This window comes from Stegostoma tigrinum, chromosome 9 (assembly GCF_030684315.1).
Source record: "Stegostoma tigrinum isolate sSteTig4 chromosome 9, sSteTig4.hap1, whole genome shotgun sequence".
Lineage (NCBI taxonomy): Eukaryota > Metazoa > Chordata > Chondrichthyes > Orectolobiformes > Stegostomatidae > Stegostoma > Stegostoma tigrinum.
The window spans coordinates 73,444,414-73,464,294 of record NC_081362.1 but is presented as its reverse complement, the minus strand read 5'-3'; the positions used below and the strand labels follow the sequence as shown (position 1 = coordinate 73,464,294).

General features: G+C 39.0%; 1 protein-coding gene across 13 annotated transcripts in view; it reads right to left on the bottom strand.

Moving 5' to 3' along the window:
* Window positions 1–19,881, bottom strand: part of ppp1r21 (protein phosphatase 1, regulatory subunit 21) — an 84,197-nt gene that overhangs the window by 62,671 nt on the left and 1,645 nt on the right. For 6 of the 13 annotated variants that reach the window (XM_048536486.2, XM_048536494.2, XM_048536492.2 and 3 more), the window contains exons 2-4: window positions 19,699–19,767; window positions 15,589–15,753; window positions 7,279–7,383 (exon numbers count right to left, since the gene is read on the bottom strand). In XM_048536486.2, coding sequence (XP_048392443.1) covers window positions 7,279–7,383; window positions 15,589–15,753; window positions 19,699–19,767 — 339 coding nt within the window. The remainder of the gene's footprint in view (window positions 1–7,278; window positions 7,384–15,588; window positions 15,754–19,698; window positions 19,768–19,881) is intronic. The other 7 variants (XM_048536491.2, XM_048536495.2, XM_048536497.2 and 4 more) reach the window with 3 other exon arrangements.

Sequence of the window (19,881 nt, the reverse complement as noted above, 5' to 3'; positions counted from 1 at the left end):
TTCCTTCTGATCGATTTGCCCCAAAGAAAGTGAACTTACAACTATGCAGTTATTTTCACAACATTAGAATGGTACAGATGAGTCAATTACTTTCTTTTCAGGTGTAATCATTATGTTACACCGAATCATGATAGCTAATATTGTAATTTCCAACAAATTCTCTCTTGCAGAACATAGTCATTGCCTTGCACAAATGTCACTTGCCATTTCTCAGCCCAGGCCTGGATATTGCCCAGCTTTTGCTACTTATGGACATTGATGATTTAAATATCTGAGAAGTCAAAAACTGTGCTGAACGTTGAGAAGTGAACATCTCTACTTATGATTTTAGAATGGATGGAAGGTTATTGATGAGGCTGAAGAGGATTGTGCCTTGGATACTACACTGAAGAACTGCTGTAGTGACGTCCTGGAGCCGAGATGACTGACCAACAACTGCAAACATACTTCTTTGCACTACCAATGCTTGAATTATTGGATCATTTTCCCAATTCTCACAATGTCAGTTATCCTGGAGATCCTTGATGCCACATGCTACATTGATGTCAAGGACAGTCACAGTCACTCCCCCTTATGCTGGAGTTTAATTCTTTTGTCCACGTTGGATGAAAGTTCTATTGAGTTCAGGAACTGAGCAGCCCTGGCAGAACCTAATTGGAGTCACAGCAGGTTTTTGCTAAGCAAGTGGCACTTGATAACACTATTGGTGGCCTCTTCCATGACTTTGCTGATAATTGAGATTGGAAATTAGCCAGGTTGGACTTGTCCTGCTGGTAGTTACAGGGCATATTTGCAAATTTTCCACAACCTCAGATAGGTTTCAGTGTTATAACTGCAATGGCTAGCGAAATGCTTGGCTAGCTCTGGAAAAATGAGTCTTCAATGTTGTCAAAGTCCATAGCTGAAGAGAAAACTAATCTTTTTCACTAACTTCTAGAATCCAATATACGAAAGACATCTTGTAGAACATGCTTGAACGTTTCATAGACAACGAAATGTTTCAGAAGACTATCTAGCAAAATCTGGTTTTAATCTTTTTGCTCATAACTGCCTGTACTTTACGATCATTGAAAGTAGAGGCACCACAGAATGGCAGAAATCTGGTTTATATCCTAATATCACCATACATGCATATTTATTACATAACACATTGCTCATTACTAAATTTCAGACAGATGATATTTTGTGCCAGATGACGTGTTCCTAAATCAAACAGTAAAACAAACTTTAGAGCTAGTTAAAGCACAGAAGGTCTCTAAGCAGATTCCACCCACCTTAAAAAGGAGAGAGCCTGTCTAATTGGAGAATACCAGTGCATTGAGGAATTTTACTTTAAGAAAGGAAAAACCAGTTTTATTGCTTCAAAGTGGATGCCCTTAAAGTTAGGTGGCAAAAAAATAGACAGATGATCTAAAAGCAAAACTAAGGAAATAAAAATGTATGCACAGGGAATGGTTGTTAAATGCTACTCCAGACAAAATTTGAAATGGATCCAAACATAAATCTCAGTACTCTTGGGCAAATTCCAGATTTCTCAAATATTTTTACACAAGCATGTAAGCAGGTTCAAGTAGAAGAAATTTCAATATGAACAATAATATGAAGATTCTGGGAGACTGTCATAAATAGCTACCACAGTTTCTGGAACATCCATTCCTTGATATTAAAAGTGTGAATTCAGAGATTAAGCAATAACACTCTGTATTAATCTGCACAAAAATAAGCAGTGACTTATCAAGAATGGACTATATTTATTTTGGTTTCTCAAAATTAATACACAATTTAGTAGGGTTGACAAAATTAAGCTGAAGGGAAGCTTGCTGCATTCGGGAAATATCTCTACTGTCTAGTTTCTAACATCAAGAGACTTGAGATGGCAAACTTCCTTAAAATGAAATTTCATACTAAAGGATATAATTTGTTGACTCATTTAAGTTACTTAGAAGGAAACCATTCACAGTGCGAAATAATCAGTTGCAAAGGAGCAGTATGCTTTAATTATCACCATTTGCAATGCAATTCCTACTGTTTTTGATTCTTGAAATTAAAAGACAATAATTGAAAATAAAAGCTACTGAAATAAAACTACATTGTTAAGAAGTTATAATCAGAACAGGATAGAGCTAATCAGACTACTTACACATTTCCAATAATCAAGGTTTGCACAGGTTCAAGATATATCCTAATTATCTCAAATATGGAATGGTATTCAGATTCTTAAGGTCATCAATCTATTTATTATTTCACCAAGACAGACCTTGAAAAATAAAAGGACTAATACTCAATTATGTTTTAAGAAAGCTGACACATTAATATTAAACAAATAAATCTAACACCAATTAAAAAGTTTTTATTGAATGGAATCCAAAGATTTAATCTGAGATTAAATCAGGTGTTTCAGTTGAAAAAATAAACATTTCTACATATCAAAATGCATTGAAAGTATAATAAAATGTTGACTGGTGAAACACTTTGAAACTAGGAAAGACGTAGACTTAAATCCCGGTCCAATCAGTTGGCAATGTGGATATATATACAGACATTCCTTAACTTCAGCAAAAGGCAGGAGAAAAAAAATACAAGAAATGGGTAGGTATACATATATTTCGCAATTAGATACATAGACTACCACTTGCTTGGACCAAAGCCAATCATACATACAGAGAAATAACTACAAATGTAATGGCTTAGTCAGTAAAGGCCAATGTATTCCAAATCTACATGCTATTCTTTTAAATCCTTTGATTAATCTTGAGCAGTAGTGGAAGTTCCAATAAGGCACGGTAACCTGGGGCTGAGAGATGGGATGCATAGCAAATCAAGGGAATTAAATTCAAGTTCATTAGCCTGCTGTGTTCATCCAGCCTCACATTTTGTTGTCCTTAATTAAATTCAAGGCTCTGTCTCTAGCTGTTTAAAAAGCACACATGAATAGAATCAGGCTTGGTTTGAATTCCTTCACGTGGTGCCCCCCACCGCAATCAAATTCTCCTGTTACTCAAATGGGAAATCACAAGTGCTTATCATATGTGGAATCATGCCCAACAGATGTTAAAAAGAATAGAAATTGCTGGAGAAACTCAGGTCTAGCAGCATCTGTGGGGAGAAAATAGAAAATAAGCGTTGGGGGTGGGGATGCAGTGGGGGGGGGGTGGTGGAGGCAACTAGTGGAGGGTGTTGGTGGTGAAGGAGAAGTGAGTAAGTAGAGACAGAGCTGACAAAGAGACATGAAGGATAGGCAGGCCTTGTTGATAAGAAGCTAGGACAAAAGAGGATCTGAATAAGTGATGATGAGAGCTAACAGTAGGAGACAATGGGTAAGCTGTACTGAATTGTGATAATAGGACCAAGAGTGGGTAGGAATCAGTTACTGTGATAGGGTTAGGGTTAAGACGGGACTAGGGTGTGGAGATGGGTTTTAAAAAAAAGTGCAAGGACATAGTCAGCCTCTCAAGTTAGTATACTGGGTCCTAGAGGTTGCAGGGTCTCCAAACAAAAGATGAGGTGCTACTCTTTGAGCTTTATTGGAACACTGCAGCAGGCCTGAGACAGAAATAATGGTGTATTGAAGAGGCAACTGAAAGCTAAGCATCATTTTTACAGACAGAACACTGGCTGTTTTACATAACACCTCTCAGTCTGCCTGTCGTCTCCCCACTGTACAGGAGACCACATTGTGGGCAGTGAATACAGTAGACCAGATTGAAAGTAAGTTGTTGCTTCACTTGAGCTCTCGGATAGTGAGGAAGGAGGAAGTAAGCAGATGTGTGTGACATCTTCAACAATTGAATGGGGAGGTGATGTAGGGGTTTTGGGAGTGGAAGAGTGGACTAGGGTGTCCTAAAGGGAACGGTCCCTGTGGAATGCTGACAAGGGAGGGGAGGGAAATGGTGTTTGGTCAAGGCATCACACTGGAGATGATGGGAATAGCAGCTTACAAAGTTAACAAGGTACATGGGAGCTAACAAGATGACATCCAGACTCTCAAAATTAGTTGCTAGCAAAAGCTTTGGGTAGGAACTGAAGTTTTAAAAAATTCATTTACAGTATGAAGGCATTGCTAGATACGCTAGCATTTATTGCCCATCCTTAATTGGCCAGGGGGCAATTAGGAGTGAGCCACATTACTGTGGGTCTAGAGTCACATGTACAGTAGACCAAGTAAGGACAGCAATTTCCTTCCTTATTGTCCTTTAGGGTTAGGGTTAAAAACCAGATGGGTTTCCGCAATCAACAATGGATTCTTTGTCATCAGTAGACTCTTAATTCCAGATTTTTATTTAATTCACATTCCACATCTGCCACGGTGGCATCTCCAGAACATTATCTGGATCTCTGGATTAAGAATTCAGCAGAACTGCTAGGCCATTGTCTCCCTTTCCTACACAGATACCTACAAAGATGTGGGAAACAGATAATAATTGTGGTAATTATAATTGTTATTGTAATATACATACCATAATCTATAAATAGCTTGAGGAGCACTGTAATTCACATGTGAACTAAGCAATCTGTTCTCCAAGTCCTCTATCAATTAGTGAAATACCCCTATATCACACACATTTTTTGTAGTCCTTGATCTACTCTACAATTTACTTTGTCATTGATCTTTGTCTCATCAGCAAAATTGGAAACTCTCTGTCTCTTCATCCAAGTAATTTACACAAATTGTAAACACTCAAGGTCTCAGCACCAGTCCCTGTGGCATACCACTTTTATGACTTACCAACTTGACAAAGACCCATTTACAACTATTCTGCTTTTTGCTGGCCGGCCAATCTTTCAGCCATGCCAAAATCCCAATCCCGTACACAAAATGTTTTTATTTTTTGCTCAGGCTTTGATGTGACATTGTGTAAAATGCCTTGTGGAAATCTAAGTACCTGTACAACCACCAGTCCCCACGTCATACAAAAGTATTACCTCTTCAAAGAATTTGAGCAGATTGGTCAAACACAATGTTCCTTTCAGCAGAACCACGTTGACTCTGCCTGATTACTGTGAACTTATCCAACGGCCCCACAAAACTGCTTCACTAACACCTTCTAACTGTTCTGGTTGATAGATGTTAAACCAACTAGCGAAAAGTTTCCTGCTTTCTGTCTCCTTTGCTTTTTGACTAAAAGAGTAACGCTCACTAATTTTCCAATATAATGGAACCATCCTTAAAACCAGGTGGTTTTGGAAAATCAAAATCAATGCGTCATCTATCATATTAGCCACTTCTTTCAAGACCCTGGGAGGAAGTCCAACAGGATCCTGGCATGTATCACACCGCTGTCAATTTACTTAGTACCACTTTTCTGCTGGGAGTAAGGCAAGAGTGGAGGCTTGCAATCAGCAGCATATACCCAGCCCAATGTCAGATCCCTGGGTTGACCACTATGCCTTTGAAAAAGTGACTTTTCTTAGAAAGCCACAGACAAACTCGATGGAGAGTTGGGTGCATGTGTGCATACGTGCGCACGTGGTGGGGTTACTAATCAACTGACCGGTGTCAACTGGTTCAACAATAAGCAAAACTGATAAACAGCTACAAGTCAGAGCTCTTGTGCTGCTGTTATAATGTCACTATCTCTGGGCCAGAGGGCCTATGTTCAAGTCCCACCTGTTCCAGTGGTGTGTTGTAACAAGTCAAACAAAACAGAAAAATCATCATGAGGGTTTTGCAGCTCAATGGTAGTATGCCTACCACTAAACCAGAGGCCCAACTTGCTCCAAGAGGTATGTAATAACATTTCTGAACTGCTCAATTAGAAAATACCTGCAGTGGTAGGGTTCCCAACTCAGGGCTAGAAGGTCCAGATTCAAGTCCCAGGCATAACATGCCTGAGCAGGCTGATTAAAAGTATCTAAACTATCACAAGTAGACGAGATTCTCATAGGCCCTTTTCTCTCTCTTCAGCTTAAAACAGCGAAGGTTTTCTGGTCAGTGACTGTGATGCAACCTCTCACACAATTAAGTGGGCTCAGCCACGTTTCCCCACTAGGTCCGGCCTATTGTATCTGCTGTTAATCAGCAATGACAGGAAATGCCTCATGATTCACATTCTGAGAATTAAGAATTCAGTAACAAATTGCATTTAATTTATCTATATTCACTTGTACAGGATGCTACATAATTCAATAAGATTACCCGAAATTGATGGAATTGAGATTTTCCTAATACAATTCAGGAACAAAGGCAGTAATGAGCAATGTAACAAATCTCATCATCCTAGTGTTAATATTTCATATCAGTAAAAATAACAATTTTAATACTGATGAATGAGTCAACAGGGAATATTTTAAGCTTTCAGATCATAAACCTCTTCATTGCCTCCTTCCTCCTAAAACTTCCAATCTTAAATTTCCTGCACTTACCTTCTACTTTTAGGATTATGACCTCCTTTGCATTCTGTTTTACTCAACTATTGATTAAAAAATATCAAATACTTCAGCTTCACACACTCATTCTCTAAACCATTCCAATCTGCTACTTTTCTTCCCTTGAAAACTAGGATAGGGGATAGGTTGAGGTACTCTTGACCACTAATCTGATTTCCATCTTCTTCCATTTTTTAGATTCATTACTTTATGCTCTTAAAGAACACTGATGTGCTAGATGTTTAAAAACCCTGTATAATCCATGTTGCTACTTTTAAAAAGAAATTCACCCACCTAAAAGATCTGAAATGAGTGAGAATTTAGCCATGTTTTTTGTGTGTGAAGTTTTCAGAATTTCCACTGAACAATGTATTAGATAGCAGACTGAATACAGTAAAGCATCCCAAAGTGCTGCAAAGAAGGGATTATCAAACCATGTTTGACACAGGTCCAATAATCCCACAGGTGATCAAAAGCTTAGCCAACAGAAGTACATTTTAGAGAATCTTCAAGAGAGGGAGAGAGATATATTTGGAGAAAATGCCTCACGATCCACATTCTGAGAATTAAGAATCTAGTAACAAATTGCATTTATCTATATTCACTTGTACAGGATGCTACATAATTCAATAAGATTACCTGAAATTGATGGAATTGAGATTTTCCTAATACAATTCAGACAGCAAATGGCACAAACTAAACTCTGCAAACCTGATGGTTGATTTTGACCCCTTATTTGCAACAGATAACTGATGTCAGAACTCAGGACTCACATTGCATTTTAAAAAAATGAAGCATTTGAGCCTGTGACATAGAACTGTCAGTAGTTTGGACTTCTCACACCAGCCGTTGCAACCCACTTACAAAAACTGCTTTGAGTGTGCTTATTTGGATACTCTGGAATTAACGTACTTGTCTGTGCAGATGCTCATTTTCCTGTATTTTGTTCTGCAGATCTTCATCAAACACACTCTGTCGCTGCTGATTCATCTGAGTCGGAGGGTCAACACTCTTCTGCTGTACAAAGTCAGTTCAGAATTAGTATCCATTCTAATTTGTATTATGCAAAAATATACCAGAAATACTACATAACAGTTTATGGCATTTAAGACAAAGACTTGAGCCAAAGGGGCATTATGTAATGTGACTGTCAACTCATGATCATACGTTTAATTCAAAATATGTTTCAATTCCTAACATTGCCACTGGGTGGTGCTGTACTAATATAATTGCTGGAGTGAGCAAACATTTCAACATTGACAAAGCCAAATGATTATCTTGTCCCAGCCATGCTATTCAAAGTTGTCACAAAGTACAACAGACCCAAATTTAACCTGATCTATACTTGAAGGAAAAGAGTGCTGCCTAACTCCTTCCTTCATACATCCCAGCTGACACAGGGCACACTTTCCACACTGCCGCTTCCAAACTCAACTCCAGTGGATTCACAAACTCTAGACCTGTCAACAAAATGAACCAAGCAAAATTCATGAAGTTTATTTGTTAGCAGTTAGACCACCTTGTGACCAACATCCCAGAAGAAACAACCTACTTGCTTGCTGTTTCTATGTCCATCACAATTTCACATCAGCCTGCCCAAGCAGCCCAAAGACATCTCACCAAATCTTTTGGAATTTCTGTAACCACCACTAAACATTGAAATTAAAAACAATTCTCATCCTAACTGAGCAGTTTTCATACTTGCCCAATGTTCCCAAGCATCGCTTTTCACATCTAGAATAATTCATGTTCTGATATCCCACCTTTCCCACTATCAATTGATCCTCTCTCTCCTTTTCCTTTCATATCCCTCCTCCTTATTCCCTTGTCACCATCACATCATTCTCACCTTTCCTCTCGGTCACCAATCATCAGTATCCTCCTATCCAATTTCTGATTTAGCATTCTCTCATCTAAACGTGACTAGATATCAACTCCCTGTGAAAGGCCACTGCGGATTATCAAAGAATTCAAAGCCAAACTGCTTACATTATTTAAAGGCAAATGATAAAATATTCAATATTTGAGACAAATATAATTACAAGTATTCCTTTTCTTACACAAGCACCTTACAGTAACCTACACTGCCTCAAAAAGGTTCAAAGCTGATAGAATAATCTGCTAAGAAATTGCCTAAATATTTTGAAGGCAAAGCTTCAAACTTCTGGAGACACAGTGGATGGAGAACTAATTGGACGAATCTTTGAAATGAGCCAGCACATGCACAATTTGTAAGATAGCCTCCTTCAGAAATATATACCACTTTTATTCTCAGTCATTAGGCCTTAAGACTGGAAGATATACGAGCAGATGAGGCCATTTGCCCCATCAAATCTACTCTGCAATTTAATGAAATCATGGCTGATCTGGTAATCCTCAACTCCACTTTCTTCCCTTTTCCCCATAACCCTCAACTCCTTTACTGATAAAAAATTTGTATCTGGCCTTAAAGCTAATTAATGACCCAGCCTCAACCAAACCTCTGCCATAAAGAATTCCACATATTCACTCCCCTCAGAAGGGGGAGTCTTCAATGGGTGACCCCTTAATCTGACGTTATGTCCTCTGTTCCTAGACATGCTTTACCACAAGGGAAAAACAATCTCTCCACATCTACTCTGTTAAGCCCCAAAGAACCTCATGTTTGAAGAGGTTCGCTTCTCATTCTTCTTAATTCCAAGACAACAACCTACTCAACTTCTCCTAAGAAAATCCTTCCTTACATGAAATCAACCAGTGAACCTTCTCCAGACTGCCCCCAATGTCATAATATCTTCCGTTATGCAAGGGGTCCAAAATTGTTCTCAATATTCTGTGTGGTCCAACTAGTACTGTTGGAATGTAAACTTCACAACTTTAATAACTGTTTAGGGGTTGAATGAATTGACAAATGATAAGCTGTTACATATGGAAAGAATCAAAAATAACTTTCTGGAATAAACTTTGAGATGGAAGATGCAAGGAACTACTGTTATAAAGGAATTGAAACCAACATGCTAATTGGCCAACCTGGAATGGAACTGAAGGAACGTAAACATTTTGTTTCCTGGGAGCAAGGAGATAACAATAGCTTGACAAGCTCCTACATCATGACAAATGGGCAATTCAGATTGCACACAGAAATAATGTTCTGAGGTAAAGGGGATAAATGCAGGAAAAGCTGTGTTTAGAACAGACAGTCAACCCTGAATGTAACAAGGAAGAGGGCAGCTACTTCTGCTAAGAAGGCAAGCTACAGACTTGATGTCTCCAGGAAAGTTATCAATTTTGGGGATGAAATAATGTATTGAATCAATAATGCCACACCATAAACTTGAAAGAGAGAAAACTGTACAGGAAGCCAACACCAGAACAAATCAATGGCAGAACTTCAAGAAAACAACACTGCTCAGGGAGACGGATCCTGTTAGTGGGATCCTAATGATTCCAACATTAATTGGGTGGTAGCCAAGTTGAGTTGTGAGACTTAACTTGCTTACTTGAGGGATCTTATTTTGGTTGCTACATGCAATAAAGTTTAAATAATTATTTCAGTACTTAATTGTCTGTGAGATTTCTTGATCAGTAGCCAAATTAAATTTGTGGTGATTGACCCCAAACAGTGCTCTTAGCAAGACTTCCCTATTTTTACACTCCATTCCCTTTGAAATAAAGGCCGATAGTTCATTTGACTTCATGATTACCTGAACTTGGGTGCTAGATTTTTGCGATTCATTCAAGTAGACTCTCACGTCCGTCTTTCAGCAGCTTTCAGCCTTCTTTCTCCATTCAAATAATCTTCACCACCTCTAATTTTCCTGCCAATGCACAAAACCTCACATTTTCCCACAATACATTCCATTTGCCAACTCAACCTCAGTATATCACTCTGTAGGCTTTGTTATCTCTATGACATGCCTTCCCTACTCTTCAGTATAGTACATTCATTTTTCTCATCTGAGTCATTAATATAGACCATAAATAACTGTGGTCCCAGCACTGATTCCTGAAGCACTCCACCAGTGGACATCCTGAAAATAACCCTTTATCCCAAATCTCCATCTTCTATTAGTTAGTCCATCCTATCCCTGCTAATATACAACCCCAACACTATAGTTCATTTCTTAGTGGCCTTGTGGTTGGTACCTTATCTAACACCGCTGGAAATCCAGATTTACAAAATCTTACAGGTTCCCTTTTATCTATTGTTTGTTACCTCCTCAAAGAATGCTAATAGATTTGTCACGATTTTCCCTTCATGAAGCCATGCTGACTCTACTTAATTATACTTTGTATTTCTAATAGTCTCTGGACAGATCGGATAACTGACCATGTGAAATCAAATTTAGTTTACAAGTTGTTAAGATTACAAATTCAAATGATATCAAAATTGGTGAGGCCTCGACTGTTCAGAAAATAAGTGCATTCTTTCCCTTCTGACCCTGGCTTCAAAACTACGCAAAAATAGTCATATCAATATGTTATACCCAAAATTTATGGGCATACCATGACTTATGCCCAAAAGTGCAATTCCAGATCACAGTGCTGAAACATAAACCTAAATGTGTAAATTTATCACTGGTTCAAACTGTAAATAAGCAGCCCATCCTCCAGCTCTTCTAATACCATGCGGGGTTCTCTCCTCTTGACCCTCCATTAAAACAAGCAATGAGTAACTTCCTCCTGTAGCCTTTGATACTGAAATCAGAAACTGTATATGTAGAATCACAAGCAATCTGCTGCATAGGGTCAAGAACTGATTCAAAACTTGCTGTACAAACCAGCAGTGGAAAACAAATTAAACATTCATATATATTTGGGGCTTAATAGAAGTTAATTATTAACTCAAATTATAGGGTTACAAATGAATACCTTGCATATAGTGTACATGTAAATCAGAGAGGATTGACACAAACTTCCCATTGTCTGAAAAACTAAACAACTATCGGCAGTGTAAACCTGGTGGAAAATTTTAGTTTTTGCCATTTACTACTCATGTCAAACATACTGTCATAACAGAACCCTCCATGGCATTTTATTCCTGTGTTGCAAAGTTCAGCAATGTTAACAAACTGTAAAAATAAAGCGAAGACCTGAAGTTGCTGGAAATATGAAACAAACAGAAATTGCTGGAGAAACTCAGGTCTGGCAGCATCTGTGGACAGAAAGCACAGTTAATGATTGCAGCTAGGGAAGGGTGGTATATATGCTAAAGAAAAGAATGGGGCGGATGGGAAACAAGTGAGCGAATAGCCGGCAATGAAGCCCAGAGAAAGAGAATGTCAGTAAAGGGGACAAAGTGATAGATGATAATGTGCCAGGGAGAAAGAAAAGCTGATAATGGGCCCCACAAATAGGTGAAAGGGCTTGGGATGTGGGAGATGGTGAAGGACACAGAAGATGGTGTTCAAATTCTGAAGTTATCGAACTTGATGTCGAGCTCTGAACGTTACAGGGTCCCCAATCAGAAAATGATATGCTGTTTTTCAGCTTGTGCTGAGCCTCACTAGAACACTGCAGCAGGCCAAAAACAGAAATGTGGACCAGGGAACATGGTGGCATGCTAAAGTGATGGGCAACTGGAAGGGTCATTTTGGTGGACAAAACGTGAGTGCTCTGCAAAGCAACCACCCAGTTTATGTTTCAACTAACAAAAAACAGTCTGCGTCTTGTAATACCAAACAGTAATATTGCTAGGAAACACCACGATTAGACAGCTGCACTCTCTTAACAGAATGTTTACACTTTACTACCCAAGATGGAAAAGCAAAAGTAATTTCCAGTATTAACTTAAGGGAAACCAAAACACAACTTTTTAAAATTTCCAGAACACACAACTACTGTGGTAAATGATAGAGTTCCAAAGTGTCAAAGCAACAAAAGCCTAATGGCTGTGATGGCAAGAACAAAGATTTTCCATGTGAAAGGACATCGTAACAAATTTTGAGTTTTTCCAAACAATATATCCTAAATCCAGTAATGTCCTATTTAACACATGCTTTTACTTTCCCCTTGCTTCCTTCCTGACTCGATGGGAAAGAAATACCTGAGATTCCAAACTATGCTGACCTTTGTCGTATGCAAAAGGTTTTTATAAGCTACCAGGCGAGTCATAGACCAAGAACAAATCAAAATAAAACCTTCATTCATTTTTCTTAAGGATACCGATGGCATCTGTCAACGTCAGAGAGAAGAGTCATCAACTCCTCGCCCACAAATTTATAGTGACAGCTGATAGCCCAAGCCCAGAGTGTATCTGCCAGTATCCCATGATAGAATCCATGGGTGAGCTACCAATGGGAGAGCTGTGATAAGCTACCAGACAGTGGGAGAAAAATCAATAAAGCTTGTCGTCCATATGGTGTTCCAGCTGAAGCATTCATTTTCGGTAAGCATTGCATACACAAACTCCATGAACATATCCAGCTGAGAGAAGGGCACAGAATCCCTTCCCAACCTCAGGAATGCAAAGATTACAACTGTCTTCAAGGGGAAATCAATCTCAAGGCTCTGTGGATTATGCTCCAGAGATGGTTGATCAATTGACCTGATGGTAATGAGAGAGTGGGGACATGCTAGGCTGAGGTTACAGATTGTACTGGAGGATGATTCCACTGCTGCTGATGGCCCCAGAGCCTCATGTTTAATTGAATTCAAATTGCCTCTTCTGCAGTGGCAGGATTCATTACCTGGGTCTCTGGATTAATTTTCCAGTGGTAACACCATTTAGAGGAAAGATAGTGGGAACGGCTGATACTGGAGAACCTGAAGGGTCTAGACCCAAAACATCAGCTTTCCTGCTTCTTCTGATGCTGCTTGGCCTGCTGTGTTCATCTACACCTGTTACACTATTTAGAGTACACGTTTGAACCAAGGCTGTAATGAAGTCAGGAGCTGATCCCAAAATAGCAATAATCTGTTTACTGATGCTAAGGAAGGACTGCATGATCAAGATAGACTAAATGGGTGATGACTGCCCAGGTTGGATTTGTCAAACTTTGTGGATCCAGGGCATACCTATGCAATTTTCCATATTGTTGGGCAGATGCCAATGTTTTAGACATACTGGAATACTCAGCTAAGGGCATGGCAATTTCTTCAGTACTATGGGCAGAATCCTGTCAGGGCTTATGGCCTTTGCAGTACCCAATGCCTACAGTTGCTCCTTTATATCATGTACAGTGAATTGAATTGGCTGAAGATTTGCAACTGTGACGATGGGGATGTCCAGAGAAAGCACAGATGAATCTTCCTTTGTTAATTCATGGGATGAGGGTGTTGCTAGCTTGACTGCATTTATTGCCCATCCCTAATTGCCCAGAGAGCAGTTAAGAGTCAACCACATTGCTGTGGGTCTGAAGTCACATGTAAACCAGACCAGGTAAGGACATTAGTGAACCAGATGGGTTTTTCCGACCATTGACAATGGATTCACGGTCATTATTAAATTTTTAATTCCAGATATTTATTAAATTCAAATTCCACGATCCACCATGGCGAGATTCGAACCCAGGTCCCCAGAACATTATCTGGGTCTCTGGATTAACAGTCCAGTGATACCACCACTAGGCCATTGCCTGCCCTTATCTTACACTTAGCATTTCTGTCTGTAGATTGCTGCTAAAGATAACACTGAAGCATTTGCAGTGATATGTTGGGTCCCCCAACTTTGAGGGCAGGATTGTATATGAAGCTTCCTACTCTTGCAAGTTGTTTAATTTCCCAGCAGTATTCGTGACTGAATGAAGTAGGACTAGAGTTTAGGTCTAATCCATTGGTTATGAAAATAACTTGGTCCTATCTATCACCTCCTGCTTATGCTGTTTGGCACACAAGTCAGCTTGTGTTGTAACTTTTCTACTTTGTGTAACCGAGAAACTTAGCAACCATACCCTGAATATCTTGATTCCAGTCAATTACATAAATTTTAAACAAGTTGAGACCTTAGTACTGATCTCTGTGGTACAAAGCTCATTATATCTTGCCAACCAGTAGGAGTCACATTTATGTGAATCATTTCCAGTCAGCTAGCCAATCACTTATACTTACCAACATATTACCCTGCTGCAACACAAGTGTTTATTTTTCACAACAAATTTTAATGTAGCTTATCAAATGACTTCTGAAAATTCCAATATATTAAAAGTCAATTACTAATTCCCCTTAAACCCCAGCCTGTTGCTTCCTCAAAGAAGGTTCATAAATTAAAATCATATTGTCTCTGCCTGATTATTTTCAACTTCTCCAGATGCCCTGCTTTAAGATCTTCACTTACTTCTATTAGTTTCCCCTTGACAAATGTTGAACTAACTGTGAAAGTAGCTTCCTGCTTTGCATTGCCCTCTTTTATTAAAAAAAAAGGAGTGACATTCTCTACCTTCTGGCCTAACTGAACCTTCCCTGAATCTAGGGAATTTGGAAGAGTTAATCAACCATCTAACTAGCTACTTCGTTTCATGGTCTGTAATTTGCTGGTTAAGATGAAGTCCATCATGGCCTGGAGACTTGTCAGCACACAGTTCCAATAACTTACTCAACACCACTTCCTGATGATTGTAATTTTTTGGTTCTGCCTGCTCTTCCTTGTACCATTTACAATGAAGAACAAAAAACTCTGTTCAATTCTTCTGCCATTTCCCTAATTTTCTTCTATTAATTCACCAAACTCACTTTCTTTAGAACTAACTCTCCATTTATGAACTCTTTTTCTGTTAAACAGAAACTCTTTTCATACTGTTAGCTGGATTTCTCACATATTCCTTTTCTTTCCTTATTTATCTTTTGGTTATTCCATAATTTTCTTTTGATACTCTGTCCAATCTTTTGACTTGTCACCCATCTTTGAACAATCACATGCTTTTTCTTCAAGTTTCATACTATTATTTACCAGCAAGTCAGTATGGATCAATGAGACCGAATAAAAAGATGAACAGCACCTGATGCAAATAAGGACAAAGAATTTTGGATGACTTGTGGAGTATGCAAAGTGAGACAACGACTGGGAGTATGATATGTTGCCAATAACTGTTAAATACATTTGCTTCAGTTAAGAAATATTTTGAACAAAGGCTTCATCTTCTTCCCCTCAATAACAGTGAAATGATAAATACAACTTACATACGTGAGCAGCAGCTTGTGAAGTATGAATTCAAAAAACACTCATGCTGTGCCATCAGCTACATAGTCTCATTCAAAATTCAAAAACTTTGGACCCAAGAAACCCTGTTCCTTTCTAGATTTTACCTTGCTCTTCTTGCCTTTGGCCTCAGTGGTTACTAGTTCCTCCTGAAGTAGCTCTACACGCTTTGCCAGCTGCTGATTTCGGAATGTCAGGCTATCCATTTCTTGCTGCAACTTCCTAACACTTTGGTCCTTCATCTTCAATTCCTCCTGAGGCAGGAAAAAAACCTGTCTTAAGTTAGTTTTTAACACCGTGAGAGCACAGAGGTGATAACAGGACTTGATACTACCACTGCACTCCTTATAGTTGCTCCTAACCTAACAACACAAAACAAGGGATTAGATGAATGGAACTTGCTAAGATTTTAGGGTATAGGAAGTAAAATTTAGGAGAACTGCAAGTTAATGAAGGGTGGATGATTGGAAATCCTTCAGGAGTGCCCTGGATAGTCAAATCTACAGGTGTCAAATTCACAGATGGCTAGGGATCAGAGATTCCTTACAAAATCTGTAGACAGCGGATTAAGTCTTAACAAAATGTTGTTGGAAGAATTTTCTACTTTTCCTGCACTGAATGCCAGCCAGCAGTCTGATAATTTAGTCACAGTGGATGGGACATGTGAGGTGGTCAGGAAATAGAGCCAACGTTGCTTTTGAATTCACAGAGGGGCAGAGCGCAATGAGAGGTATCAAGGAATAATCCTTTGCTGATGGGAGTATCAGTGAAGGATCAGGAGGGGAAGCTAATGCACAAGATTCTCCACTGTAATTAGATAAATAGAGCATGGTCCTAACTAATTGGACAGAGGTGGAAAGGAAGATGATGATGATGTGGTCAATAATGTCAAAGGTTGCAGACTAGTCTAAAAGTATGACGTGGCACAGTTCACTATGTTTATATTCATAACGAGACTTTGATAGAAAACTTACATTGTGGCAAGTTGGCAAGAGATTGGAGGTGCTCAAACTCCCAGAAAGATCTACAGAATACAGAAAGCATTTTCAAGGATTGGAAAGAAGGTGGAGATGGGGGTGATACTTCATAAGGACTGAGGGCACCGAAGAATTCATTTCCAAGAGTGACGGTGACAACAGGGGCGGTATTGTACCAGAGGAGCAAGAATAATAGCAGCTAACTTGAAGGTCAAGAAGGAAAATTGAGTAGTTAGCAGTTTAGCAGAATAGGATCAACACAACAGGAGGTCTCAAACAGCTCAGAGAAGGAATAAGGGGAAATAGGAAAGAAACTAGAGAAGGTTGAGTTCAGGGATAATCTGTGGAGGAAGTGTGACCAAGTGAGAAGGGAAAGGAAGGAAAGCAACAGCAAAACAGTCTTGATCTTGGTGATAGAGATATCTGTGAGCTCCTTGCACTTGCTGTTGAAAACAAAAAATGATGGGAGTTCTTTGAATTCCAGGATGATCATGGGATTGAGTATTTTTGAAAATAAGCAGAAATTGAGAGCTGTATAATTGTTCGGCCAGTTCTGTCCTTGTTCTCTCGCCTGCAAGGACCCCCCACCCCCCATTCCACCAAGGGAAAGATAACTCCTAAAAGGAATAGGACATTGGATGAAGATATTTATAAAGTTTGTTCCCATCACTTAGTACAATAGAATACGCACTCAAAACAGCATGAGCGTAAATGGAGTAAAATATAATAACACAGAGAGAATGCGTATCATACTAAGTTACTTGAAGGAGCAACAAGTTATATAAAAAGTTAGATGTTCATGAGAGGAAAACATTAGAACAAATTACCAAAATCTCAGTCAAAAGGATGGAGTTTAAGAACCATCTTGAAGGAAGGATATGCATATACTTGCAGGGATTAGGAAGGGAATTAGATGTTACAGAATTGGAGGTTAGTTAGGCAGCTGAAGAAATGTCACCAATGGTACAAGAATTAAAATTACGCATACTCAGTAGGTCAAAATTAGGAATTCCCAGATACCATTGACGGATGTGGGGCTGGAGGTGTTTACAAGAGGTACGGTGGGATTGTGGAGGTATTTAAAAGTAAAAGAGAATTTTAAAATCAGAGCATTGTTTGACCAGGAACTAATCTAGTTAGGGTAAAAGATGAATGGGAAGTCCAGGCAAGTTTTGGGATGGATTTACTTTGATAGATGGTAGCATACAAGGTACCAGCCAGTCATTTACGCATGGCTGTAAACAGAGAGGGCAGTGTGCAGCGGGGCCTGGGTATTCTTGTGCATCAGTTGCTGAAAGTAAGCACGCAGGTGAAGCAGTCGGTAAAGAAAGCAAATGCTAAGTTGGCCTTCACTGCGAAACATATGGAGTGCCAGAGCAAGGACGTGTTGTTCCAATTATACAGGGCCTTGGTGAGGCCACACCTAGAATATTGTGCACAGTATTGTTCTCCTTTGCTGATGAAGGATGCTTTTGCTCTCAACGGAATGCAGTGAAGGTTTACCAGGCTGGTCTCGCATGAGGAAAGATTGACTAGGTTAGGATTGTTTTCACCGAGTTCAGACTCTGTGAAGGGGAATGTCATACAGACTTATAAAACTCTAACAGGACTGGACAGGGTAGATGCAGGAAGGATGTTCCTGATGGGAGGTGTGTTCAGTACCAGGGGTTACAATCTGAGGACTCAGGGTCAACCATTTAGGATGGAGATGACGAGACACTTCTTCACCCAAAGAGTGGTGAGTCTATGTGGAATTCATTACCACAGGAAGTATTTAGTGCCAAAACATTGAATGTATTCAAGAAGTGACTAGATATAGCACTTGGGCAAATGGGATCAAAGGTTATAGGGAGAAAGCAGGAGCAGGCTACTGAGTTGGATGATCAGCCATGATCACGATGAATGGCAGAGGTGGCTTTATGGGCCTAATGCCCCTATCTTCTATATTCGTATGTTTCTATTTATCAAGCCTAAATAACAGACGAAAAATAATATGTACATGACTTTCCCCAGAACAGGCTTTCTTGGCCTCATATTCTCAATCCAAGTCTAAATTTTAGGTCAAGAGTAACAGACATGAAGGAGAATGGGCTGTGCCCCAGAGTGAATCAGATCAGGTGTCCATCGACGAAGCTCCATGGGGAATGATCTCATTCACAGCTGTGCTAGCGATAAACAGGGGTTAGTGGCAAAGGTGGCAAAATAAATAAAACAGCATACATGTTTAGAGCTTGGTCGCAACTCAATCAACACAAACAGTAGGGCTGTTACAGCTATGCAAATTTCTGCAATAAATTAGAACAAGGAATTGCAGATGCTGGAGATCTGAAATAAACGCAGAAGTTGCTGTTGAAACTCAGCAGGTCTGGCAACATTTGTGGGGAAAAAGCAGAGCTAATGTTTCAAGTCCAGTTTACCAGTTGAAAGAGAGTCACCAGACTTGAAATGTTAACTGCTTTCTCTTCACAAATTTCTGCAATGCTTTGAATTTCCAGACTTCCAAGTATAGAAAAGAGTCACCAAAACTGCATTGACACAAACAATTTTTGTAAATTGTGTTTCAGTATCTTTCACAGCAAGATCTTACAACAACTGAGCAACTAAATAATTTGTTTTAGTGATAGTCGGAGGAATGAATATTGGCCAGTGCACCAGGGTCCAAATTTACATGGATCTTTTGTATTTTCTGTTCTTTCTGCTCTCTATTCTCTCCTGTCCAGCAAATATTAAATTTATATTTCAGACAATGAACTGATTTATAATTTGAATATAATTTACATCAGGTCAACCTGTACATAAGTCAAGATCAATTCTCTGTAGTTAAATGAATTGTTATACTCACGATTTTCTTATTTACACCAATTGATCATTTTTCATCAAGTCAAGAAAGCTAATTTGGATGCTGCTTTTTTTTTTAAAAAAACCCAACATATTCGGACATGTTATGACATACCTTCACACAATAGATGAGACTTAAGTCTAGACATTCTGACCCAGAGGTTGGGACATTGCCACTGCGTTACAAGAACCCAGATATCATATCAGATATGCACAAGTTTTAAAATTAATTATTTAACCACCGGAACCCCACAATAAAGCAACAGTCCTGCTTAAGCAGCAATATTTAAATGTATTTTATTTAGACTAAAAGAGTAAACAATTTGGTCTGGAAATCAAACATCAAATCTTAAAACATGGCTATCGTTACATCGCTCAGATGCAAAATATTCTCAACCTTACCTTTAAAGATGCCCCTTGGCCTTGTTCATCGACAACAGCCTTCTTCAGTACTTGGTTTTGAGCACGGAGCTAAAATATTTCAAAAGGTTAATATCTTACCAATGGAATACACAGCAATAATTTCATAAACATTAGGTTAACCAGTTACAAAGCAGAATTAATTTTTCATGTCACTAGTAATTC